Source organism: Marmota marmota, unplaced genomic scaffold, assembly GCF_001458135.2.
Source record: "Marmota marmota marmota unplaced genomic scaffold, marMar, whole genome shotgun sequence".
Taxonomy (NCBI): domain Eukaryota; kingdom Metazoa; phylum Chordata; class Mammalia; order Rodentia; family Sciuridae; genus Marmota; species Marmota marmota.
In genome coordinates, this window is record NW_026000142.1 from 26,526,875 (window position 1) to 26,554,874 (window position 28,000).

At 35.9% G+C, this 28,000-nt stretch overlaps 1 protein-coding gene across 1 annotated transcript in view; it reads left to right on the forward strand.

Moving 5' to 3' along the window:
* The window catches only part of Reln (reelin), a 470,436-nt gene that overhangs the window by 331,191 nt on the left and 111,245 nt on the right, over nucleotides 1-28,000 (forward strand). Inside the window, exons 22-25 of the mRNA XM_015488375.2 lie at nucleotides 15,410-15,602; nucleotides 16,526-16,638; nucleotides 21,734-21,871; nucleotides 22,906-23,092. Of these exons, the coding sequence (XP_015343861.1) occupies nucleotides 15,410-15,602; nucleotides 16,526-16,638; nucleotides 21,734-21,871; nucleotides 22,906-23,092 (631 nt within the window). The remainder of the gene's footprint in view (nucleotides 1-15,409; nucleotides 15,603-16,525; nucleotides 16,639-21,733; nucleotides 21,872-22,905; nucleotides 23,093-28,000) is intronic.

A 28,000-nucleotide genomic window follows, 5' to 3' on the forward strand; every position in this document is an offset into this window, starting at 1 on the left:
CATAAGTTTGTGTATTAGTGCTTTTTTTTTCTACCACTTTTAATACAACAAAGAGTCCTATCATGAATGCAAGTCCTGTATCTTGTTTATTTTCATAAATAGTTAACATCTGCTCAAATAAACTCCAAAGTTGCTGAGCATTTTAATTTAACACTTGGGTTGAATGCATGATAACAGCAGTTTAATTTCTGTGCTTTGATCAAAACCCTAAGAACAATATCCTTTCACACAAGTCTGATGAATATTCTTAACCCACCACTGCTTTAATTGATGGAGATACATTTAGTTTGTGAAAGTACAATCACAGTAATTATAGAAAACCATGAGAAAATATAAATAATTATGCAATCCCCATGGGCACCTTGAGCAGCACCATAGGAATTTTATTAACAACAACATGTGAGCAATCAGGTTTGACTTTCTGATCTTCTCTGAAACAAAAAGGAGTTGTCTTGATCGTGGAACAACAGAGGGGAGACTCTAGCAGTGATAATGAGACTAGAAAAACACAGTAACCGTTTTAATAAGGACATGAAACATGCTTGCTGTTCATTTAAATGAAACAACATGGACGATCTCAAACTGTTCCCATTTTCCTAGCCAGTGAGTCAGAATAAAACCCCTTTTAATGACACTGCTTTCTTTCTGCTGCTGTTGAGGAATGAATTGTCCAAAATTCAATGTGAAGTCACTTTGGTGACATTTTTCAGAAACACTTGTCCTATACTGAAATTCAAGTGATGATACTGACCAACTATTTATTCTTGCCTCCTCATCTTAAAAAATCAGGTTTTTTATATAAAATCTTTGAAGCATGTTATTTTATTAAGTAAAAAAAATCTTTAAACATATTTGAATACGTGGCTTCTGCCCTCCAGTGACCTTGTTTCTCTCGAGGGACATGTAGACATGGTCTACACCGAATGGCTGGTATTAAATTAATTATTGTTGGCTCTTCCCAGCTGTGAGTTCATTTGGTTCTCATTTTCTAACTCATGACTTTCCATGAGCTTGGATTGTTGTTACTGAGAGCATTCTCCAGAGAATACTTGGACAATTGCTTTTTCATTAGAAGAACTGCTGTCAATATGTTGTAAATCACTTTACAGCTTGTCATGCTAGAGCACATTGTTTTTAAGTAAAGAAATGTGTTGCTTTTAATTCTTAGTAGTAGTTTCCTTTCTTCCATACACCATATCTGAAGTCAGAATTTCTGCTTGCTCCCGGATTTAAAAATAATTTTAAAACCTATTACATATATTTGAAGATCCCAGAGGGAAATACTTTTGATTGAGGTTTGTTCAAGATTGTTAGTGCTCATAGTAAAGGACATTAGTGTTTCTCCTTCCTATCTAATAAACTAGCCAGATACAACAAGTGGAAAGGACGTTGCTGTCATGTACAGCTTTGGTTTTAAATGTATGCATATTGAGGTGACAGTTGTTGTATTGGAATTGGCAGTTGTTTTTAGTGGTTGTGGTATGGTATAAGCTTGGGCTTTGAGGCCATAGGTTTGAGTTGAAATTCAGGCAATTCCAATGAGAAGCTTGGATAATCAAAGCAGGGAAGTTTTAACTAAATTCTCAAATTTTAACCATTTTGAGAAGTGTATCTTGATCAACCTATGTTAAAAAGATTGCATTAAAGCAACTCTATCAAAATAGGAAATACCTGAGCCAGGCAAGGTGGTGCACACCTGTAATCCCAGCTGCTTGGGAGGCTGAGACAGGAGGATTGAAAGTTCAAAGCCAGCCTCAGCAACAGCAAGGCACTAAGCAACTCAGTGAGACCTTGTCTCTAAAGAAAATACAAAATAGGGCTGGGAATGTGGCTCAGTGGCTAAGTGCCCGTGAGTTTAATTCCTGGTATGCATCCACACACACACAAAAAAAAAAAATTAGGAAATACCTAAACCTTATTAGTAAATAACGTACAATAGACATGCCTGACTTCCAGTTCCTGCTCTCTCAGTATGTGCCTTCCAGCTCATCATGACCTGGTGGCATCTCTCACCCTCATTCCAACTCTAACCTCAGCCCTCTACCTGATCCTCTCCATTGCCAGCCCCTAAAAATGGGCTCAGGGTGGAGCATAGAGAAACACCATCACACACACTTTTTTTTGTGATTTCTAGAGATGACATTTTAATGGCTTCATTTTGAAGTTACCAAACATGTCCCAATGTCAAAGCAGTAACATCAGAAGTCGAGTGAAATGTATTTAGCTTCTCTGAACTTGAGCTTGCCATCTGTAAAATGAGGGCAATAGTTTCTGTTCCCAAGATTGTTATAAAGTTTAGGTAAGGTCACAGATAGAAAGTGCCTACCGTCTATCTGCCTTTTCCACTCCCTTCTCTGGTTGAAGGGAAAAAGCTGGTATCTGTAGTTTCACATATGTAGGTCTGCATTATGAGAAACTTTCTTGAATTTTAAAGGCTAGTAAACAACATTTTGCCTGAATAATGCAAAAGACCATGCCTCTAAAATTTAAAGAATTCAAATAGAAATGTTAAGTAAGCTTTTTCTTGTATAAAATAGATTTGGTTGGTGCAAAAGAAAGATCATAGTGCCTATACTTATTTTTGTCAGTATTTTCCTATTTAAATACCAATGATCACCTCGGTATAAGTGGATTATATTCCAGTAACACTGAATATGTTTTTATAGATAAGATTTTGTGAATGGTGGGTGGTTATGTTACAATGAAATCCCACACACAAAAAAAGTGTCCTAAAAGCGTATTTGTCTTATAATATAACTTAAACATAGTTTATTTGCAATATAAAAGTACAAAAAAAGTACAGTGACCCTATTAACACTTAAAGTAAAAATTAAGATAGGATTAGAAGAGCTATAGTTTTGCTTATTATTAGTGGTGCTTAAAGAAAAGCAGATTTAATTAAAAGGAGATTTAGTAAAAGGTGAAACTTGCAGGAACATGAAAAGAAACTCCTGAGAACTTCATGGACACTAAAGCTGCTCATTTTTTAAGTCTAATGTTTTATTTATTGCTAATTAAAGCTTTCTTTTTTTTTCTTTATACAAGTAAATCACTAGCACTAGTCCTGTTAGATTCACATTTTAGAAAGAAAGATTTTCTAAAGTAAATAATGAGAGAGAAAATAAAAGCAATGTGTAAGAAGTGAAATTCACTGTGAATGACAAAAGATGTGAGGGCAAAACAAGTAGCACTGGGTGGTGTGTGATGAAGGGATGGGATGCTTTTTGAAGCCTAGCTTTTCACACCAGCTAGAGGTGGTATGTTCAGCCCTGGAAATGTAGGAAACCGGAGAGAGAAGACAAAGAGAACAGCTTCAGGATGGGTAGCCCAAGTCAGAAAGAACTGACAAATTCTGTGTGTTCCTGACATTTAAAAAGTATTTGTTCTTGGCCGGGCGCAGTCGTACATGCCTGTAATTCCAGCAGCTTGGGAGGCTGAGACAGGAGGATCTCAAGTTCAAAGCCAGCCTAAGCAAAAGCAAGGCACTAAGCAAGTCAGTGAAACCCTGTCTCTAAATAAAATACAAAATAGGTCTGGGGATGTGGCTCAGTGGTCGAGTGCTCCTGAGTTCAATCCTTGGTACCAAAAAACAAGAAAGTATGTGTTCTTGTGTCATTGGGGTATCTATGATATGGACAAGGTAAAAATTGTTTGTATATTTTATGAGAAGCAATGGTTTCCCAGGCAAAAACCTCCGATGAAAAAGGATGCTAAGTGCCTATTTATCTCAGAATATAAATTAAATACAATTCATTTGCCATGAGCTAGAAAATTGTACTATAGCTTAACTAATGATGGAAGAAAATCAATAATTTTGTGTTATATAATAATTATATAATCCTATAGCAGAATTGAAGGATGGGTGAAATTTTAATCTATACTCGAGAGGCTATTAAGTTTTTGTTAAGGTACTTCCAGGTTTTAAGGACCATCAGGAAACAATGATGTACAGTGATGAACAACCCAACAAGATTCCAGACTGACCTGGTGATCACCTAGTAGTGTCCCTACAGATGCATTAGACTTCAGGTGCATCTGTAGGGACACTCAGATCTGCACTGGGATCTGTCACACATTAAACAAGCACTGGGCCACATATTTTTTATTTGATTTGATTTTTTTTTCAGTACTAGAGATTGAACCCAGGAATGCTCTACCACTGAGCCACATCCCTAACCCTTTATATTTTTTTATTTCAAGACAGGGTCTCACTAAGTTGCTGAGGCTGGCCTCAAACTTTTGATATTCTTGGTGGGATTACAGACCACACCCAGCTGGACTACACATTTTTAAATGATATATGCCTCTTCTTCTAAATATTGGTTAATTTTTTTAAATAAGGATGTATGAACCAGAGTCTTTACTACATGCAGATCTTTATTCCTTTCTCTTTTTTGTTTTTTAATATTTTTTAGTTGTCATGGGCCTTTATTTATTTATTCATTTATATGCAGTGCTGAGAATTGATCCCAGTGTCTCACACATGCTAGGCAAGCACTCTATCACTGAACCACAGCCCCAGCCCCAGATCTTTATTCCTTTCTACTAGTCTATGAAATTTGTCAAAGAAGTTTCTTGATGCTAATATAAAGATTGTGTTGTTGGTAAACTTGGACAAAGGAGATCTCCAATTAGTGCCTTGCTGAAACTGTAGATGTCCTTGATTACTCAGGTTAAGAGGAAAACTATTAAACAACCCTTTGTAAAATGAATTGACATAGAATAAAAATAATAGCCAAGTAGAATTTCTACAGGATTTTTCTTTTATTAAAAATCAATCTATAACTTATATAGAAATTTCCTCTATTTAAGGTTTTGTTTTTGTTTTTAACAACTTGGATTCTTTTCACAATGACTCTTAAAAAGAGCATCAAAACAGCTAAAATTGTTCTGCTGAAGGAAGTCAGTTGGGAGGAGGCAGCTCCCAAGAGCCACCTCAACTGCTACTTCCTAGTGAACTACTGACTGGTCTAGGAAGTTTAACTGCTAGAGAAGGTAAATATGTTGAGTGACACACTGCAGTCACTTCCTATTATTCTCAACAGCTGTGAAGAGTATTCTCAGTAGCTGAGGCTTTCCATGCCTCTATAAAATTGCTATTGAGTTTAACCCTAAATAGATTTATAAGTGATTTATTTCTAAAATAGAGCCTATGTATTAGGCTTTTTCACCATAAGGATCTCATTATAGGAAATTTTTCATTTATTTGTAGAATAGTGTATACATTCAATTGTTCATCAACGGCTTTACAGGCACTATTTGTACTAAAAGGGTAGCAGTCAGTATAGGACATAAAGATAGAGAAGCCCTTTGCTTATGGAGCTTTCATATTCTGGAAGACAATAGCAACAGTAAACAAGTCTTTGAGACAGGGTCTTGCTAAGTTGCTGAGGTTGGCTTTGAACTTGGGATCCTCCTGTCTCCCAAACCACTGGGATTACAGATATGTGACCAGGAACAAGTTCCTATTCTTAATAATATCCTTGATTATTATGATGCTATGAGGGTAATCAAGTTAGTTTTAGGTGGCAGAAGAGGAGAGTGGGGCTATTTTAGGTGAGAGGGTCAGGGAAGCCCTCTGGGAGGCATTAGAGTTCAGAATGATGATTGACAATGCTATGGAAGAAGAGCAGGTGGGCAGAGGGAACTGTGAGGACAAAGGGCCTGAGGAGGCAGGAGAAGCAGAGGAGTGATGTGACCTTATGTTTTTAAATAGTGATGGTTGCTGTGTGGAGAGGCAGGGGGTTATAGGAGAGCAGTAGAAGGAGCTTATCGAGGAAGTCAGTAGCACCATCTGCACATGTTGTCATGGTGCTTGGAGTCGGAAGATGGCCATGGAGAAGTGGACCCCTTGATCTGTTTTGGAGGACATGTTTTGGAGGATCAGCCTAAGAAAAGGATATAATGGCTGTGTTCCACGACTCATGTTACCTGTTCATGTCCACTGGGTTGATTTTTAAATCTTTAATTTCTCAAAGTTAATCTCCTTCAAAATCTTCCTTTTGGACTAAGTAACTAAACAAGACTTCAGAAGTAAGAAAACAAACCACTAAACAAAACAATATCAAAAAATAAATCTACATTTGATGGGTGAGATCTGAAGTTATGTCTGTTGAAACAGGAATTCAGTAGGCTAAGGCTATTATTTTCTCTGGAAAATGGTTCACAAAAATCCTCTTGGTCTTCCCTGGGTCACCTGGCTGTGTCAGCCTCTACAACCTCCACCTCTACCTCACTGCCTTTCACCAAATCAACCCAGTCATGTTCTTCTTTCTTGGTGCTCCAGCAAGCCAAACTCTTTTTTCCCCCAGCACCTTTGCACTAGCTATATCTCTGCCTAGGAAGCTCTTCCATTACTCTTTTTGGGCATAATGCTATAGCTCCAAGCTTTCCAGGGGTCTGGAAAAAGTCCAAGGTCTAGGAAATGTGTATTGTCTCCAAAATAGGACAAGAAAATTGCAAAATAAAAAATGAGTTAATGAATTTTAATTTAATGTCTACAAAACACAACATTATGCCAACTTCATTAATTACTAAACTTATTATTCATAGAATTTCACAATCTTAGAAATAATTTTCTGTTCAGATTCCTGAGTACGCTGAGAAATCACAGCCGTATGTATATTAAAGGCATTACTGTAGCCAAATAAAATTTAAATACAAAATTGTAAAATCCATTTGAAGATTTTAACAACTAAGAATATTTGTACTTCATAGTGGAACACAGGTGCATTTTAGTATATTTGCTGTGATGTGGGATGGAGTTTCCAAAATTAAAAGTATCAAGGTCTTTAAAAAATTCTTAAAATGGCTCTGCTTAAGTATTCTCTAAATAATGCACATGGCTATTCACAGCTAGAAGGGGAAAAAGGAGATTTCAATGCAGCCTCATGTATTTTTCTCTCCCTAACTCTCCCCTCCATGCTAAATCTTTTCAGCCAGGGCTGTCAGGCCTGACTACATGGACCAGTACTTCCTTTCCTTTCTGAAAGGAAGTGAATAGCAAGGTAGAGAAATAGAAAGGACCCCAGAGGATGTTCAAAGGGTACATCCTAAGAATAGAGGATTAAGTGTGGATCAGGCAAGGCACTTCTACCCAAGTAACTCTGTAGATGATATGATGCAATGTGAGAAAAACAGGAATCCAAGGGTTCTGGATAGTCAAGAGACAGCAGATGCTTTGAAGGCAGGGACAGACATAGGACAAGCTAGAAATAGCTAAAGTTTATTGATTGCCTTCACCCCCACATAAATATCAGGAAGTACTGTAGATGAAAATAGACCCTGATACCTTGTCTGCACACACACACACACACACACACACACACACACATACCTGCCTGATAAAGAGACCAGCAGGCACCACTAGAGTTTTGAGAAGATTTTTTTCTCCCCTCTCTGGTTCGTAGGTCTCCCCCACTTTCTACCTGACAGCTTGTCCTTTCTGTCCTTCCTTCTCATCTTCTCCCTCCTCTCTCTGGGGGCACATTTTGGACTGTGCTTTGTAACTACTCCTCATCTACCTGTCACTCAGCAGAGGGTTGTCTGTCTCTCCCACAATTTATTGCAATCGCTAAACATTTCATTCAAAAAAGGCCAAATGAAGACTTATCAATTGAAACTTAGCAGTCTTCAAAACCGGTGTCTCACCAACAAATTTCTACAAATGTTAAACTAGATTTAAAAAAATTACTGGAATTAGCTTATGGCATCTAGATGAATTGGTCTGAGTGAATAGGTGACCTGGGTAAGTGACTGGACTACAAATGGAACTCTGGACTCCTAAACAAGGAGTAGAGGACCCTTACCCTGTGGTGTCTGTGTCCTATTTACCCACCCATCCTACAGTAGTACCCTGTAGATGCTCATAACCTGGGTAGATAGTGTCATGTTCCTTTGTGGTGATGGCCTTTGTGTACAGATAGCCACACCTCTTAGGGGACTCGGTCCCTCCACTTTTATTTCCCACACAAAATGTTGTCTAATCCTTTTGGAGATATTTTCTACTGAGTGCTCAATTTTAATCTGATCTTTGTTTGCAATGAGATAGCTTTCTGTAAAAGCTGAATTATTAACAACCAAAGAACCTGACTTATACTTTTTGTTGGCCTAAGAGTTTATCTAGCATAAACTATCTAATCCTGATTTAAAGAGCTATATTTGAATTTCTAAACTGAGAGAATAAGGATGAAAATTAAGTTGAAAAATATAAACTTACTTTATATAGGAAGGATAAAGATAAGCAAAACAAAGCAGGTGCTAGGAACAAAAGTATATATATAAAAAAAGAACCTAAAACAGATGCTCAAAAGCACATAGAGTACAAAATATCTTTGATTGCCAACCTAACTCTGAAATCTTAACTCAATAAATAAGGATGGATCTGGTCACTTAAAAATCCATAAAAACTTCTTTAAGTGAAGTATTAAATAACTGCGTGACAAAATGCATTATGTAGAGGAATTAAACATTTTTTTGAGGCTGTAGATTGAATAAAGTAAGTTAAAAAAATGTTTACATAAGATAAATGTGATATCTGGGAATTTCTTAGTTAGATAATAAGTACCGTTGAGAAACTGGCTGAGAGAATGTAGTCAAGAAACAGAGAGGAATACTACTAAATAGTTCATCAAAGTCAACATGTTTTACTCTTTTTCTCCTTCTGACCTTGGAATGATGCACCAGGAAGCAGGAAATGCCATACCATTTTTGGAACCTGAAATATGAATGGGTTTCTGGAAGAAACCATGCTAGAGGAAAGTGTGTTGAGAGCAGAGTGAGGAAGAGCTTAGCCCCTCAGCCCAGTCCTCACTAAATCCTTCTAACTGAAGCTGAGGTTGTCAACTAGAACAGAGGTGGGTGCCATCGGGGGAGAAGCTGACAGAAGTGAAGACAGTCAGGGGCCTCCACATATTGCCCACCATAGAGCAAGGACCAGAATGCAAAACTGTTAGAATTATGAAGGGGAAATTACAGTCTCCATAATTCAGAGTGTGATTTTAATATTTTGCTTTAGTCTTCTGTGGATCAAGATTGCAAACAAAAAACAAGTGAAGACCTATACAAACGAAAGGAGGTAATTAACAAATTTAATTTATTTTTTGAAAGTTTACATATAAAAAATACATATTTCTTTCAAATGTCATTTGCACCAATAGAACAACACCAATAAAACAACATCATAAGAATTCCGCTGCTTAAAAATTCTAAACTTGTATTTGGGGAAGAAAAAAATTCTCCTTAAAAACAACCTATTACAACAAATTTGTAGTGGGGGAATGTTTTTAACATAACAGGCTATCCATTCTCTAAATATGAAGAACTACTACAAAGCAATTATAAAGATTAACCCTATTCTTTAAAATGGAAAAAGTACATGAAAAATCTGCTTCCACACATATAAAAATACAAATAGCCAGTAAGCACAAATAGCCATTTAATTTTATTAATAATCAAAAATAAAAATTAAGAGACATAAAGTAGCTAAAATGAAAAATATTATCAGTGTTCAATATTGACAAGTGCTAAGAATCGGCTCCTCAGTCATAATGTTCTTTAAATGTAATTTGGTACGATCTTTTTGGAAACAGCCCTGGCAGTGAGTGTCAACTTTAACAACATGCCTGTTAATTATCTCTTTTCATTTGTCTGGGTCTTATCTCTTGTTTGCAATCTTGATCCATAGAGGACTAAAGCAAAATATTAAAATCACACTCTAAATGATGGAGGCTTGGCTTTGACTAAGCAATTCTGATTCTAGGAATTTATCTTCAGAAATTATTAGACAAGTGCACAGATACATAAGATGCATATTATAGAAACATTGATTATAGCAATGACAAATGGAAACAGCTTTCTAAAATTTCCATACTTGGAGATTGGCTTTATTTGTTAAAAATGACAATGGTGGTGGGTGGTTCTGCAATCTGTACAATTAGATAAATGAGAAATTATACCCCAATGATTCAAATGTATGAATTGCCAAGATCATTGTAATGTCATGTGTAGCTAATTAAAAAATTAAATTAAATTTTAAAAAATGACAATGGAAGATGGCCATGAAATCATTTAAAAAAAAAAAAGAAAAAGGCAAATACACTATGATTCCTTTTTTAATACTAGGGATTGAACTAGGGCACTTAACCACTGAGCCATATTCCCAGCCCTTTTTATTTTTTCTTTTGAGAAAGTGTCTTGCTAAATTGCTTAAGAACTCTCTAAGTTGGTGAGGCTGCTTTGAACTTGCAATCCTCCTGCCATAGCCTCCCTTATCACTTGGATTACAGGCATGTGCAATCCATCCCAGCTCTTAACTTTTTTACAGAATAAAAATGAGTGTATATGTGTCTGTATGTTTATGTAAGCATAAGAAAAATTTCTAGAAGTATTTATATTAAAATGTTAAATGATCATATCCATATAATGGAGTTGCAAGCTCTAATTTCTTTTAAAAAATGCTTCTTCTACATTGTCAGATTGTTTTTTCAGTAAGTATACAATTTATAAAATCCACTAAAATATTATGGTTATTTCTAATACTGTAGAAATAGCAACTGAGTTAAAATGCTACCTTTAATCCCATGGTATCAACAGGTTTTTTTTTCTATCAAATCTAGTGAACATACCTTTGATGATTATAAAAACATAAAAAGACAATGATATCTAAGAGCGAGATTCATTCACATCTCCTTCTGCAGATGACTAAAACTTATGTGTAGTTTCAAAAAAAATAGCATTCTGTGAGTCTTCTTTTCTCTGAAAAGAACTCTGCAGATTTTTTCTTTTCTGTGAGATTCTTGAAAATAGCAGTTTTGCTTCGATTTCTAAGAAATGTAAATATGGATATAGTGTCCTCTGTTACAGCACATTAATAATGAGATTTCAGCCATGTTGACTGTCTGACAAAAATATTCTTAAAGAGGTGAAATCAGTTGTCAAAAATGACTCAGTCCCTGGATGATTTGGCTGTTTGACATGAATTTGCTTTTAAGGAGTTTGTGGCCCAAGTATTCTACTGCTTACTTTAGTTATATGTTATCTGCCTTTCATATGAAAGTCTTTTATTTTTTCTGAAGATGGAAAAGAGACTCTGGAGAGAATGTGATTTCTTTAAGCCAAGGTCACCTCAAAACCTTATCTGTGTTCATTATGGTATTGAAGTAGCTATAGTTTCGTAAAACCTGTCTTCTCCCCAGGTGAGAGACTGCACTCATGTGCTTATTTCATTTAGCAAACATTCTTTGAGAGCCTTGCCCAGGTGGAATATAGTGGAAAGAAAGTCAAAATAGAAGTCAGAAGGTCTCATTTCTTGATTTCTAGCAACTGTGTGACTCTGGGACCAGCAACTCCATCTCTCAGTTGTCCTTCTCTGTGACACAGTGTTACAGATCCCTGATGTCTCCCAAATGGCCTTGGCTCAAAGGTCAAATGAGATAATCCAACCATTGAAACATCATGGTGTCCAACACCATGTTTTCTGTGAGATACAGGTCTTTTTTGCATCTTTTGGGGAGGCAGAGTAATAAAATATGATCCCTCGCTGCAGGGAGGTTTCAATGTGGTCAGGAAAGCAGGTCCTCAGCAGCACCTGAAATTAAGCAGGGGAGGAGGAGGTGAAGGAGCTATACCAAGAACTTAGAACTGTGGAGACTGAAGCTACATCACGGTGTTATCCATTTGACTGGTGTCATAATAGCCTACTAGCCTTCTTGCAGTTGGAATTGAAGGGAGGGGTAATATTGTCCTAGTGGAAACAGATATCCCCATTGGCTCATGAAATCTTGCAGTTAAACACAGGAACTTTTACAAGTTATTCCTTTATTTTTAAGGCACTCTTGCAAGTTAGCATGAATAAAGCTAAGCCTCCTGATTCCCAGTGCATTCTGTCTCCAGAATTTCTTCTCAGAATGCTGATGCTGCCTGTTCTTTTCTCTTCCTATGATTGTAACGGAGAAAAAGTTCAGGTTCATTTTTGCCTTTGTAAACATAATCTTGACTTCAGTAAGCAGCAAAGAGGAGCAGTTCTGTAAATTAGAGGAAATTCTCTGCCCCCAACACCGCAACTGAGTCAGGCAGTCAGATGAACTTGTGCTGTGAATGAACTAGAACTTAAAGCATAGACATTTGTGCCTTTCTTGTATTATTTTCTGATTAAGGCATTAAGGATACATATCGTACAGCGTACAGCGCTATGGGTATGGCAGGGGTAGTGGTTAGAAATGCATCCAGAGCCAGTTTATAAAACAAGAAAACACTGACCATGGCATAAACAAAAGTAAAGAGGTTTATTTTTTCACTTATAACAAGCAGCCCTAGGATAGACAGCCCAGGACTGGTGAGTATCTTAACAAGGCCACCAGAGACCCATGCTTCCACTTCACAATGTCAGCAAAGTTATCTCCACCCACCTGCTTGTTCTGTTATTGTCACTAGAAAGGAAGGAAACCCATAGAAGCAACAGGCAGAAGGGTGTGGCAGTCAATTCCATCTGTCCCTTTTTAAAAGCTTGTAATTGAGCCAGTGAGTAAATCCACCTAGCATCTCTTACATCTCATTGGTGAGAACTCATTGGTAGACACAATCTCTGGAAGGTGACTGGGGAGAAAATAGACTGTGGCTGGCAGTTGAATTGGCCCACTCTTAAGCATCTGCCCATAATAAGAAACACTAGGCCCACTGGACAGCGCTTCCACCAGTTGACAGACAATAGTTGCTAAGCAAGACTTGTCATTGTTTCACTGCCATCATTTTGCTTATTGAACTCGCTGTTTTATATATATTTTATCTTTTGATTTTCTTGGTGTCATGGCATTATCAAAATCTGTTGTTCTCCATCGTAGTAGCTCAGAACACGTCCTTTGGTGTGTATGTTTCCAGGTCCTCAGCAAATTTCATGGTTCCATTTGTGATGGATACAAATGATTAGGTGCACACAACGTGTGTGTGAAAAACACAGATTTTCTTCTGCTTTTGTATAGAATTATAGAGACAATAAACAGTCCAAAAGAGATGAATTTATAAAAAAAAAAACTGAAAATATTCTTAAGTTATTTCAGAAATTCTGGGGTGGGGAAATACCATGCATGGCAGAAGTGAGAAGGCTTTAGTGTCTTCATGTCACTTGCAGACCCATCAGGACCTATGCTGCCTGCGCTGTGGGGTTTTCTTTCAAGACAAACAGCACATCTTTAAAGCAAGAACAATTTAAATGAAGCCTATTTGGCATGCCTCTAATTACCTTCCTCTTTGAAAGCTTTAGAAAGGGTATTTAATCCTAAAAGCACCACTATTTCTCCCAGAAAAAAAACTTTGGAAAACCTTTTTGTGTCTATTCAGAAGACCATCGAAATTATGGAGATAAGTTCGTGCCTATATGGCTTATTACTGTTTTTGTTCTATGTTGATTTACTCTGCCAATATTGCTAAAAATTTCATTTTACAGTGTTGCATTTTTTAGATTGTGTCCTGTGTACTCTAACATAAAACAACAATCATAGCTTTATATCTTTAACACCATGGTATCATTGCATAAGTTAATGACTTATAAATTAACTATAAGTAAAATTTGTTTCAAATTGCAGTGTTTTTCTCTCCCAATTTTAGAATGATTGGAAGATACGGAAATAGTGTATTGGTTAAGAGACTCTGGAGTCAAGCAAAGCCAATTTCTCATTGATTCTCTACCATTGACTAGCCCATTTCCTCAATTGCTAAAAAGAGATCATTTTTCCTACTATACAGAGTTACTCTGAAGATGAAACTAAAGAAGATAACTTGGGTATTATTCTGAGCACAGTCATGGACTGGGCCTAACAACAAATGATGGGCACCTTTATTGATAATAATAAACAAGTTGTGGCTTTTGCTATTTCTTAACTGATTTGCAAGACCAGCTATCCTGAATATACCTCTTTCCTTTGTTTTTTTTTTTAACATTCTACTAAAGCAGATATTGAAGCTCTTCTATTTTATTTCTCTACTCATTTTCCAAGTATAAATCTTAATTTAAAATCTTTTATCTAAATGGCAATTACTCATTGATAGGAAAAGTTTATATTTTATAACCTCAAGTCCAAGTCTATTGTGAACCTATATATGAATAATATTCCATTATAAATAACATCTTCCTCTCTGCAAGAAGCAAGTCATCATAGTTACTCCTTATTTTGCTGATACCATAATAGAAAATATATTAAATGCAACAAAGTATTACATTAGCTCCTCTGCCCACATCTTCTGTGCCTTTTGACTAGTAGGGGTTACTGTGGAAGAGCAGTAGTGGACCTTTTATAGAATTGCAGAAACAAGTGCCATGGCAGATAAACCCTAGTGCAGTTGACCTGTGTAACTTCAATGCCAATGTGTCCATATTTTAATTTTTCTCTGGTAGATTACAAATTCCTTGAGAAGTTTTCTCTAAAACATAATAATAATAATTTTGTTTACCTTCAAACAGTTTACAATTACAGTTATATAGCACTCAGTTGGGACCCAGTAAAACATGGGAATTTTACTGACTTAGGGTACAACTGCTAAGATTACTTTATGATTTTTTAGTACTTAATGCATGAGCATTAGAATCTATTTGGAAAATAAAACAAAAAAATTTGGAAATCATCAAATTTTTTTACCACCAAACACAGCCACCACAAGCATTCTGGTCAATTTCCTTTCTTCATCATCTTATGGAGATTTTTGAAATGTACTTCATAATATAAATTTAATGTGATTATATGACCTTCATAAATATTTGAAATATACATAATTTTTGCCAGGTGGCTGGCTATGCCAGTTTACTTAAGCCTTCCATTTTTCTCTAGTTTGACAATAAGATTGCAAAAAATTATATTATAATTAATCGTGTAATATTCTTCACATTTTTGTGAAATTGTCTCTGAATTTATAATTATTTCCTTTGGATAGATTGCAAGAGGTGAGATTAATGAGGGCAATATATGAGTGAATACCCAATTTCAGGTACATTTGACAATTATAGGTATCAACTTTCTTAAAAAGTAGCTTATTTTATTGATTATTTTAAATCACATTTATTTGATTGAATGAAATATGTTCTGAAACTTAGCAAGGTTTAAATAAGTAACCTGAAACTGTTCTAGCATACAGCACAAAGTGAGGAGCTGTGGTACACACCTATATTCCCAGTGGCTAGGGAGGCTGAGGCAAGAGGATCACAAGTTTGAAGCCAACCGCAACCACTTAGTAAGGCCCTAAGCAACTTAGCAAAACCTTGTCTCAAAATAAAAAATAAGAAGGTCTGGGATGTGGCTCAGTGGTTAAGTGCCTCTGGGTTCAATTCCCAGTACCAAAAAAAAGAAAAAAGTGAGGAGCTTAATTTTCTTCTGATACATCACTTTTAGAATTTTCTGACTTCCACCTCTGTCTCTTTCAGTTTTACAGGAGATTCTAAACTCGCCTCAAGTATGCGCTATGTGGAAACACAATCAATGCAGATAGGCGCTTCCTATATGATTCAGTTCAGTTTGGTGATGGGATGTGGCCAGAAATATACCCCACACATGGACAACCAGGTGAAGCTGGAGTACTCAACCAACCATGGCCTTACCTGGCATCTTGTCCAGGAAGTAAGTATATTTTCTCATGTTTGTGATTGGTGGCTTCTTCCTTTTCCATTTGAAAGCAGTTAAAATTCTAAAAGTCTCTTTTGAGTTGAAAAAAAAAGTATTATATAGCTTAAAGCTGACATAAAGTCAGCAATGTATTATAAGGAGACCACATTCTTCATTCTGAGATACTAAATGGGAATAACTTCAAGAACGAATACTCTCAAATTGTGTTTTGAATATTATTTTCTCTACTCTTTTTTCACTGTAAACTTCCTCTCCTTTCCCCATTTCATGTCTTCATCTCTTCCTTTCCTAGTTATCTTTACCTGGTTTCTCTTTAGAAACAAAATAAAACAAAAAAGAAATACAGATCCATTTTTTAAAAATAAAATTTACTTTTTTATATATACATTGATAATCTGGCATTGTAATAAATGCATAAATACCATGATGAATATAATAATTTTACTGTATGCTAATAACAGATTTTAAAAATGGCTCCTAATCCATTTCTGTTTGTACATGTGAGAACTTGGAGACGTTTAATTCCATGTAGCATCTTATTTGCAGTTATTTCCCAAAATCATGGATTGCATCCACATCACCACCACCAATACTTAAGATTATTACATTAGACTTTCCTCAGGTTTTTCTGTTTGTTTTTGTTTTGGGACCTAGGGGTAATTAACCACTGAGCAACATCCTCAACCCTTTTTATTTTTTATTTAGAGACAGGGTCTAACTAAGTTGCTTAGGGCCTTGCTAAATTGCAGAGGCTGGCTTTGAAGTTGCAATACTCCTGCCTGCGCCTCCCAGCTAGAATTACAGGCATCTGCCACCATGCCCAGCTCCCTCAGGTCTTTTTCACTTACAGTGATAAGTAAACATATTTCCCCTGGGGAATAGAAGATGGAGTTTAATTTTGCCTATCTCTCTTTCAGGAATGCCTTCCAAGTATGCCGAGTTGTCAAGAATTTACATCAGCAAGCATTTACCATGCCAGTGAGTTCACACAGTGGAGAAGAGTCATAGTGCTTCTTCCCCAAAAAACTTGGTGAGAGATGACATCTTTAGATATGGCTGTCACTTTAACTTACTATCTCTATTGGCATGACTTGGATATTAAGATGAGTTAAGCACAATGGCAAGATATTTATTCATTATTTTGTACCATCCAAAAACCCAGATATTTCTTTTGTATTGAAAATATTTAAAAAATAGAGCTAATGAAAAATTTCTTTCCCATGTCCCAGCTTCCTCTGACATCCCTTCTTGCCTGCCCCAAGTTTTTATTTTGGGGGTGAGAACTTAAGAGCCAGTTCCTTTAGATTTGACATACAAAAGGCAATGATACAGGAATCTAAAACTTCAAGCAGTATAAATTGCAAATTTATTGACATGCTTCAAAGCCCTTCTTTTTATATCAAAAACTTAACATATACTCCTTTCTCTAGTCATATTTTTTCAATAAATAAAAATCATCCCTAGGAGGCAGAGGCTTCAGTAATCAAGAAAGAATATTTTTAGTAATGTAAAAGAAAAAAAACCACACAATAGTTTTTCCCGGATGTTACACTGTTTCATGTTAGGATGACCAACCAAAACAGTGCAGTACTTAAGGGATGGGGGATTAAGAATTAAGTACTGTGAATAGGATTTAAAGCCCTTGAACAGGATGAACTTTGCCCAAAGAAGAAGCCCAGATAGAAATTAGAAGGCCTGAATTCTCAGAGTAGCTTTGTCAGAGGCTAGCCACATGATCTTCACATTCACTACCTTTTAAGGCCAATTCTTTATGCATAGAATGAAATTTTTAAATTGGATTATCTTAAGGGTCCGTCACAGTCCTGGAATTGTAAGATTCTGTGATGTGAACAGCAGAAAAAGCATGAGAGAGACAAGTATTATATTTTTCTGTGATATCTATCTTCCATACCCCTTTGGTGAAAAGAAAATTATGAAATAAATCCTCAGATTATTTTATCTAAAAATTAGATTCTACACAAAAATAATTGGTTAAATAACAACCTGGCATTATTTTAATACTTTTAGTTGAAAATTGAATAATGGCATTATGTAAGAATGCCTCCTTAATTAGTTTTAAGGGTGCATCATTACGACAGTTGGAATAAAATGCTTGAAATTTTATTCACACAGATCTTTTATTTTTTGTCCAACTGTGAGCCATTTCTGGGTACTCTGTTGATATTTTGTATAACAAGTTCTTACTTTCTGCAAGATCTACTTTTTGATGCCTACTGCTGGGAATATAATCAAACTTTTATTTAATTTCAAGGACTTTCTAATCATATATATCAGTAGAAATTTATGCAAAATGATACATCTGTAATTGAAGTAGTAGTCATACTGGACCCAAGCTACTGAGGGTTTTCCCCCCTTATTTCACATATACAAATAAGTATATTTCTATCATTATTTGAAAATTATTTTTATTCATGAAAATGTGTGGTATGATTTCAAAATTATAGTAAGATAATATCAGTGGTATATTTTAGAGATGTCTTTTCACCCCTAGAAACATTATGAGCTATTTTTCTTATTTATTGTAGTTTAGTAAGTACCCCAAAAGTATTAACCTTATCAGAAAAACATGTTTATAGATATTTTACACTCAAAATGTATGTTATACTACTATTTCTTCTTTTTTTTTTCTTTGCACTATTATTTCTTAACTTGAAAGATGTATCAGCAAAGTGAAAGTTTTAGCATAGTCAGGAGAGGTTAATTGTCCTCAATGTTAATTAAACACTGAAAAGGAGATATATTGACCCTTAAACTCTAGCCTGAACACAGTGCCTACTATATCGTAGGTGGCTCATTGAATGTTGGAAAATTATATAGAATTTCAATTCAGTGTGCCTCAGTAAACTAAAGAGATATTTTATTATAAGATACTTCAGTCTGAAGACAGAAAAAATCAACTAAGTTATTTTTTTGTGCATTTGCCTTTAAACACATGTTAAAAAGAAATGAATTCTTTCTGCTTTTCCAGCTTTCCTTCAAAGCCCTGGAAAAAGAAAGTGAAAATATTTTTTAAAAACAAACAGCTCAGTAGGATATTTATTTTAGCATTCTTACTGACTAATACTTACATTATTGCTACATTTAAATAAATAGTGTTTAACTGGTTATTGCCATTGTTTTGGGATCTATAACATTTAAAATTTCTGCTATAAAGATTAGATATATTTACTCTCCTTGGCATTCTTGATAACTTTATTATATTCATTTCAAACTTTCGCAAATAATATTTCATTGGGGAAAGCCATGAAGCTTAGCTTGAAGCTGTGTTATTTTGGACAAATCTTTGTTCTGCTATTTTGATTCAAACTTACACAAAATATAAACTGAATGCATAAAAGCAAATGTGATTCTTGCATTATTAAAGATCTGTTAACTTTGGAAAATGTACTAGTTAGGATAACTTAGAATGGAAATATCAAATGTATACACCTGCTCAGAGAAATTATATTGTATAAGAACTGAACAGTTGTTACCCAATGAAAATTAACTTCGTTTTTATGAGAGACATTTACATAAGAACAGGGCCTAATGAGACCCAAACAGCTGTCAGTCGCCAACTTCATAAACAAATCAACACCTAATGACTGAATGAGTTTCAGAATAATTGGGTAAATGTAATTACAGGAACTCTGAAGGTGGAAAATACAATTTAGTCAGCCTTCATTTACCTTGATTCCTCAGGCTATCCAACTACCAAGAGATGACTCAATGCCACTTTGTTTCTGTTTTGAAGTTTATATGGGGGAAAAAATTAAATGAAGATTCAAGTTCTGTTGCTTTGGGGAATCCATAGAGTTTGGGTTTTAAATGCAAGTCAACTTCATTTCATGACCCACATAGCAGTAGTTCCACTTTCAGATTCTATCCAAAGTGTGCAAGACCTTCCTAAGATTACTTAGTTGGGAGAAAAAGAGAATCAGGCAAATTAAACATTGGTATTTTGGGCCAATATTTAGCAGTGATGCAGCTGAAAATCAGTGAGATCACACCTTGTCCTCCCACGTGTGACCAGCTGGAGATGGCTCACACAACTGATTTTTTTTTCTCACTAAAAATGAAGCCAATATTCAACCACCATTTATTGCACTCTCTCTTAATTAACATCAGAACATTAAACTATGGGTTTTATTTAAATGGAATAATTCCCCTTAAGCTTTTTGTCTTAAGGAAATAACTTTTTTAAGAGTTCATAGAATGTGTGTAAGGTTTAATTTACCTAGAAAAAGAATTCAGAATGTGTCTGCACGTGACTAGTAAAAGCATAAATGAACTGGGAAATCTAGGACAGCTTCCTGAACCCTCATACCACATTTAAATACTGGAAGTGACAAAGCCTCCTAATAAAGTATGCCATGGGTTTTGTAGCAGCATGTAACTATAAAGAAAACTGTCACCTTGGCCAACACACCACTAGAGGAATCATTTTATTTGAGAGCTAGAAGGGATCTTAGAAATCAGTTTGCTGAAACCCTCTATTTGAGAAGTGAGGAAGCAGATGCCCCTGAAGGCTTAGATTTCTCACTAAAGGTCACACAGGTGATAAATTGTTCAGCAGGGTCCGAGGGGTCTTGTCCTTTGATTCTTTACTATATTACCTACAGAAGTGAGAAACAGTCTACCCTTTCCTGAGCTGTTCAGCCACTCATTGACTCATTTTTTAACACAATTTTATGAGCACTTACTTTATTCTTTTCCTGTGTAAACCATTGGAACTAAAGATATTCCTGTCTCAGATGATCTTACAGTCTCGTCAGCTGTGGTCCTGGACTTGACTCAGATTAGAGTCAACTCTCCTTTTCATGATGACAATGGTGCATGAGTTTTATTTGCTTCTATTCTGTAGGGCTCTAGACTACAAGACAATGTATCCACTTTTAGAGAGGGCTTTTCTAAAAACCATTTCTTAATGGGACTAAGGAAATTGTCATGACCGTTTAATTACAAGCACAAATCTGTTACCATAGAGGAGGTGGTACATCTGTCCTACTGTATGTCCTTTGACGAGGACTATACACCAGCAAAACTGTGTCTACTGGATATACCCCAGTGAATCCAGGAATTATCCTACCAGGAATGAAAGTGCAACCTATTAGCAACAGATCATTGGTAAAATAAACAATAAAACTCAGTCTGGATTTTAACGGTCTGTTATGTACTTAGGGAGTACTTAATATGTGTAATTGATACTGAAAATTTAATGGATCATTCAGAGACATTAAGATCAAATGTATGTGTAGATGGCATGCTTAGGGATGGTTTAATCAGGAAGCTAAGCAACCACAATCATTCTGCAAGTCCTTTCTTTGTTATTTTGTTTAGTATTTTAGCCAAAAAGATCTAATGACAGATTCCTGAAAATTCTTACAGGTGAGAAATATGCCATAATTTTAAAAAGAATATTTTAAAGTAGTGAGTGACTGGAGGCCTTTTGACAGTGCTCTCAAAATACTCTCTTCTTTAAGCTTTATATCTGGTTTCAATGAATTAAGGTCCCAAGTGTTTCTCTCTGTGCAATGTTCCCCTTCAGTTTTCATCTCCAGTAAAGATCAGCTGGTCCCTGAAATTTAAGCAAGTCAGTGTTTCAGAAGAAGCAGAATTTAACATGCAGGTGTTCTTATTTGTGAAATAGTATGGTATATATACAATATGTCCTCTTCCCCCTGAACTATAATACCCCAAATAAAATTTTTGTTTTATATTGTAAGCTAACTGAAAATCTGCCAATAACTAGTGATACATTTGTTCTGAGAAACTGAATTATTCTGACTGGAAATTTTACATTTTTTCTGTGAAAGCCTCCATTTAGTAGATATTTTTATTTTTTAAAAAGTATCCTCTTTTGTTCTTTTTCTAGCACCAAATCTCTGAGCAGCCACAAAAATAAAGATATTTTGGTTTTCTTTAAAACATCTCAAATGAATTAGGATTGAAGTATATCTAATATAGGGGATTTCTTTTTAACTTTCATTCATGATAGAATTGTTGTATTGCACAGTAGTTGAGTGAAAATAAATGATGAACAGCTAAATACAAGTTCCAGAAAGTGAGTTATCTGGCGCTCTGGCATTCTGGAGCACTATTTTTATTATGTACTTTGTTTCCAGGTCCAGTGCCACCCGCTTCCGATGGAGTCAGAGCTACTACACAGCCCAGGATGAGTGGGCTTTGGACAGCATTTACATCGGGCAGCAGTGCCCCAACATGTGCAGTGGGCATGGCTCATGTGACCATGGCATGTGCAGGTGCGTGCTCCAGTAAATGCAAACCATCCCTGCTTCTCAGGATCATGTCTATGAGTATACCACAGCTGTTGTCATCAGTTAGTAGATAGACTAATAAATGATGAAATAACCAAAAGAAAATGAGCCTACTTTCTCTTCTTTCTTTAGATGTAAAAGATACCACCATTACATTAACTGAGTACAGAGGTAAACACCTGTAATCTCAGTCACTTGGGAGGCTGAAGCAGGAGGAACCCATGTTCTAGGCCAACCTAGGCAACTTAGCAAGACCCTGTCTAAATGAAAAAAAAAAATTAAAAATCCGAGGGTGTGGCTCAGTGATAGAGTACCCCTGGTTTCAATTCCTAGTACTAAAAAAGAAAAAAAAGATATATTAAAATAAGTATAAAGCCATATATAGTCTAGAGACAACAGCTTCTGGTTTTTAAATTTCAGAGTTTATTAAAAACGCCTTGCTGTCTTTTCCCCTTTCTCTCCTTGAAAGTCTTAAAGCACTAGTGAAACTGCAGCTCGCTCTCCTGTGCCACTTCAACAGAAGCTCAAGGTTGTACATGCAGGGAGACAGTGATTATCACTAATGAGAATGAGAAAGGAACACACTTGAATCCATAAAGACTATAAAAGAGACATAATTAAATCAGAAGGAGAAACTGAAACATGGCCATAGTTGCATGTTGGTTGAACAGACAAACATTTCTATGTGACTTTTTTAAGCCTGCCGGAAAATTCCACTATATCTTACCCCGACTCCATATAAGCACATATACCTGTGTCCTTCCTCATTGCTATTTAATGCCTAAATTCTACCATTCTACCATGATGTCTTCTCAGGAAGGATTCTATTTATTTGGGGGAGTATGAAAACTAAATTGTTTTAGTACCACACCACATACACAGATAAACACTGTAAAGAAAAATCTCATGCTAATGATAAGACGCAAAGAAAAGTGAGACACCTAACATGTTTTTGGCAAGATGGCTGTTGTGCTGCCAAGTAGTTGGTGACTTGGTTACTTGGCCCTGCTCTCTCATAGGTGTGACCAAGGATACCAAGGCACTGAATGCCATCCAGAAGCTGCACTTCCTTCCACAATTATGTCGGATTTTGAGAACCAGAATGGTTGGGAGTCTGACTGGCAAGAAGTAATTGGGGGAGAAATTGTAAAACCAGAACAAGGATGTGGAGTTGTCTCTTCTGGATCATCTCTGTACTTCAGCAAGGTATGACCAAGACTGGGGTGAGTCACAGGGCAGTGGCTACTTTAATGTGTGACTTGCTTAGAGCACAGGCTGAACTCCAAAGATACATATATGCAATGCTTTGCTTTTGCCCACATTCCCTGCTTTTGACAGGGTTTTGTTGAACTCCTATCACTTCACTACATTTTGGGAAACTTAAAAGAGTTTTTTTCATTGTTTTTGGTTACTACAGATTGTACCTGATCTCAATCCTGTTTCTTCTCTTCTGATGTCAGACAGGCTGTGTCTTGAGGCTTTTTAAATGGGGAGGCTCTTGGTATTTCCTTACCCTGGCCTTTGGCAGGTGTTTGGATGTGTGGGCTTCAGGTGAGAAATGAGCAGGGGTAGGAGTAGAAGGGCTTAGAGGTTAAGGAAGCAACTCTGGAGCCAGTCTACATGATTCAACCTGATTCTACCATTTCCTAGCTCTGTAATTTTGAGCACATTACTTCGATCTCCTTGTGGCTTCACTTTCTCATCTTCGAAATTGGGACAATAGAGAATCTACTTTGTTGGGGGTTTTATGTAGATTAAATGAGCTAGAATTTAACAATTATGTAAAAGAATCTCTGACATATAGAAAACCACTTTTATGTTCATTTATTAATTTGTCATTCCATTAACCTCAGAAATATGATTGGAGAAAGGAGGAATAAGGGTAGGGAGGGCTGTCCCAAGAGAACTGAGCAGCTGTCCATGGTGAGCAGAAATCTCAGGTCTTATTTTGGCTTGGTTCCATAGATACTGGTGAAACTCTACATCAAAGTTTATCTTGCAGTCTTCAGCTTTCACACTAGTGCTACCAAATTAGACATGCAGATTGGTAGATTCCAAGTAGGGACCACAGTATAATTGACTGATTATCTTAGAATACCCACAATCCCTGTTGCTTGGTTAGGGATGAGATAGAGGTAATCATCTGCTTCTCCTCCCTTGCTACAGTATAGATTGAACATTCTTTTCCTGTCTGCTCCAGTGTATCTTCTTATGTAATTTTCAAAGGGACTAGAAAGGGTAGAGTTTTAATCTCCAAACTGAACAACATCTCTTAACTGTTATTATTGGCAGCTCTCTTTAGAACGTGTAGTGCTTAAATACTACTTTCCAGAAAGGACTAGAGCCACCAATTCTGAGACAATTAGAAATGTCCTACTTTACATCATGTACTAAGTAGAGAGGTGTGAATAATATACCATAGGGCTGATATGTTGCAGAATATGTTTAGGCGGAAATCCAAGATAAATTAATTTATGCAAGTGCAAAAATAGGTACAGGTTTTGTTTTGATGCAGGTGCAGAACAAAGAATCAGAAAATAAACAAGACAAGGAATGATAGAAAGTCGGGAATGGATTCATTGACAATGAAGGTCCTCTAATGAATATTATTAAAGATAATAGTCAATGAATGATCAACATGCATTATATAGATCTGCATATGCTATAAAATTGCACAGAAAAGAGAAGGCTATAAGCATTAATTTTAAAATAAGATTATGAGGGCTGGGGTTGTAGCTCAGTGGTAAAGTGCTTGCCTAGCATGTTTGAGACGGTGGGTTCAATCCCCAGCACTGTATTAAAAAAAAAAACTAAATAAACAAAATAAAGTTGTTGTTGTTGTTTTTTAAAGTGCCTGACCTTCTAAGGAATAACTGAAATAAAATTTTAAAAAATAAGATTATGAATCTTTCACCAACATATACCCAAATATCCCAGTAAATGTGTGTGTACACACACACATACACAAATTTTAAATACATAAAAGATCTGTGTTACATGTCATTATTTCTTCCACTTAATTCAAGAGAGCCTAGGGAGTAAGATTTCCTGGGTTTGTATCTGTGCTCCAAAACTTATTTATTGATTGACCTTTCAAAGTTATGTCATCTCTCTGTATTTTAGTTTTCTTGTCTGGAAAGTGGGATTTTGAGAGTAATAAGTGAGTTAATGCAGTAAGAACAAAAAATAATGTTGGGCACATCAAAAAAGCTCAGTAAATGTTAGCTATCATAATTATATTTTATGAAAATAAATTTCAAATTGGTATTATTGAATTTGTCTACATAATTTTAAAAGTGAAATTTTTCTCTTCACCTCCCAATCCAGCTTTCCCTTGTGAATTTTTGTCAGAATATCTCAGAGTAATTGCTTGCTTTTTTTTTTTCTTAAATGATTGAGATCTGTTTAGATATCTAGTTGGGGAAACCACCTGAAGTCAAAAAAGGGAAAAACTGGTTTCATGCAGTCAAAACACAAGGAGGCCTCATAGTTGTCAATAACTCAAATGCCCACAGAGCCATCTCTATCTCCATTCCATTGTCACGCAGTGACAAGGAAAAACACAGAGGAAGGTTTTAGATTGTCAATCTCTCTGTCCTTAGAGGAATGGTGGTCAGAGCCATAGTCATGTGTTCACTGGTTTGGTAGAAAAGTGGGATACCAATTTGGCAGTCCCCCAGCAAACATTTGGAAGTGGAGAATAGGCAAGATCCCCAAAGAAGGACTTTAGGCCATGCACAAAGCACCCTCGATTAACTTATCTAAAAATATACTTCCATCCTTTTCCTTTCCTCTTGACAATGTCCAGGATGGTCTCCTTCCCTCCCTGCATAACTTATATTCATTTTCCAAACATGAGTCTTCTGCTTCAGCCAGGAAACTCTCCTGGTCATCCAAGGTTTCCAGTTTCCCTGCCTTGCTCTGGATCCTGTGCCCCATTACACTTCCTTTTTTTTTTTTTTTTTTTTGCATCACATAAACCTTTCAGCATCCACTCAAAGCCTGCTGTGTCCATGAAGACTTTGGGAGCTAGGGAAAACTGTAGTAATCTCTCTATCTTTAGAACACTCTCCATTCATACATCTACTGATCATCTTGTTTTGTATCCACACAGTACCTAGCAGAATGTAGAACCCCACTAACAGAGTCAAAAGATAAAGTATTAGGCTCCCAAATTCATGCCTGGCACTAGACATACACGTGTCAATAAATACCCTGAATACTAAATAGATTTGAGAACTAGTAAGTGATCATAGGACCAAAGGGGCCTCAACAAGTAACCAGGACTTGGTCTGCAGTCCTCAGTTGTCATCACTGTCTCTGCTGCAAATCTGTGGGCCCTTTGCGTGGTTGTTTCTATAATACATGGTACAAAAATTGAAGAAGGGAATGAGTGAATGAAGGAAGGAAGGAATGAAGTTAAGAAAGAAATGCTGAAGGAATGGTTACTATCAAATAAATCGAAGTCTTTGTTTTTAGGGCATTTTGATTAGCTAAAGAAATTTCAATGGGAAGCAAAAGATAAAGATAAATGAAGTATTTTAGAGGTTCTGTTGTAAAAATTCTAGTTGTAAAAGCATTCCTTATTAAAACTTATTTCATTTTTGGCTAAACCCTTAAAGTAGTGAACCATTTTAATCTAGAATTTGAGGATAAAGTTGAAAGGTAATTTCCACACTCCCAGAATGAGGAGATGCTTAACCTACTACTCAAACACACATGCACATAGAAACACACATGTGCACATGTATCAGCACATATGCACAAATCCATTGATCACAGTGTAACAGAAAAACTTCAAAGCATCTTTTACATCCATTTTTAAATACCAACAAAAACTTTGTCATGAGCCATTTCCTTTTCTTTCTTCTTTTTTCTCCCTCTTCCTTTAAAACAATATTCAGCATTATTTCAGGTCACTGAACAAAAGAAAATGATTTGTGCTATTCTCTAGGAAAAAACACTTTCAGTGCCAAACTAAGCATTAGTGTGATATTTTCCATCATTTACAAAAATCCCACAAAACCTTCTTTCGAAACCTCTGTAGACTAACACTATCATCTCCTGGAAAAACAACTCTGCTCTGTGAATTTCACAATAGAACAATCATTCCAACCAGCTAATTGTGATAATTGGCTTTTTTTTTTAACTTTCCTCACCTTAGATGTTTATCCTTCTGGCTCATTCCCACATGCCAAGTTTTTCACAAGTTTGCTTAGATTGGAATTAACCTGCTAGGTTCTGTAGGTTTTCCTCTAAAAATCATTCTTCCTGCAATGAGCCTGGAGCATGAAAATACTAGGATCACTGAGGGTTTCAAATCAACCATCAGAAAAATTTTAAGTACATATAACAAGTTCAAAATGCATATTACTTATAAGATTCCTTCAAATACATACTTAAAAATGAAAGTTTCAAGGAGGGAGTTCCAGCCTCAGAATTAACTTCAATTCTCATTTTGTGGGAACCTTCATTTGTCTTGGAGTCTCTTAATTGGCTTTAGTTCTGACAATAGCAGAGTACTCCTTTAATTAGTCCCAAATATTGACCCTGTAACTTCTGATAGCTGAAACCCTTCCAGAATGAACTTAGTGGATTAGAGTAGGGTTCAGGTTGTAAGGATGAGGAGTGTTTTCTGTACAATGTATACCATCTCAGATTTTCTTTTTTTTTTTTTTTACCTTGATAAGTTTCAGTTTCTTCCATTTAGGACATTTTTATGCTTAATGAAGACATAATTTAAAAAATCATTTAAACAGATGTATAAGAAAATAAAGATACACTTTCTATCCAATTAATTCTTTTTATTTATTTATTTATTTTTGCATTACAATTTTTTTTTAATTTTTTATTGTTGGCTGTTCAAAACATTACATAGTTCTTGATATATCATATTTCACACTTTGATTCAAGTGGGTTATGAGCTCCCATTTTTACCCCATATACAGATTCCAGAATCACATCAGTTACACATCCATTCATTTACATATTGCCATACTAGTGTCTGTTGTGTTCTGCTGCCTTTCCTATCCTCTACTATCCCCCCTCCCCTCCCCTCCCCTCTTCTCTCTCTGCCCCCTCTACTGACATTCATTTGTCCCCCTTGTTTTATTT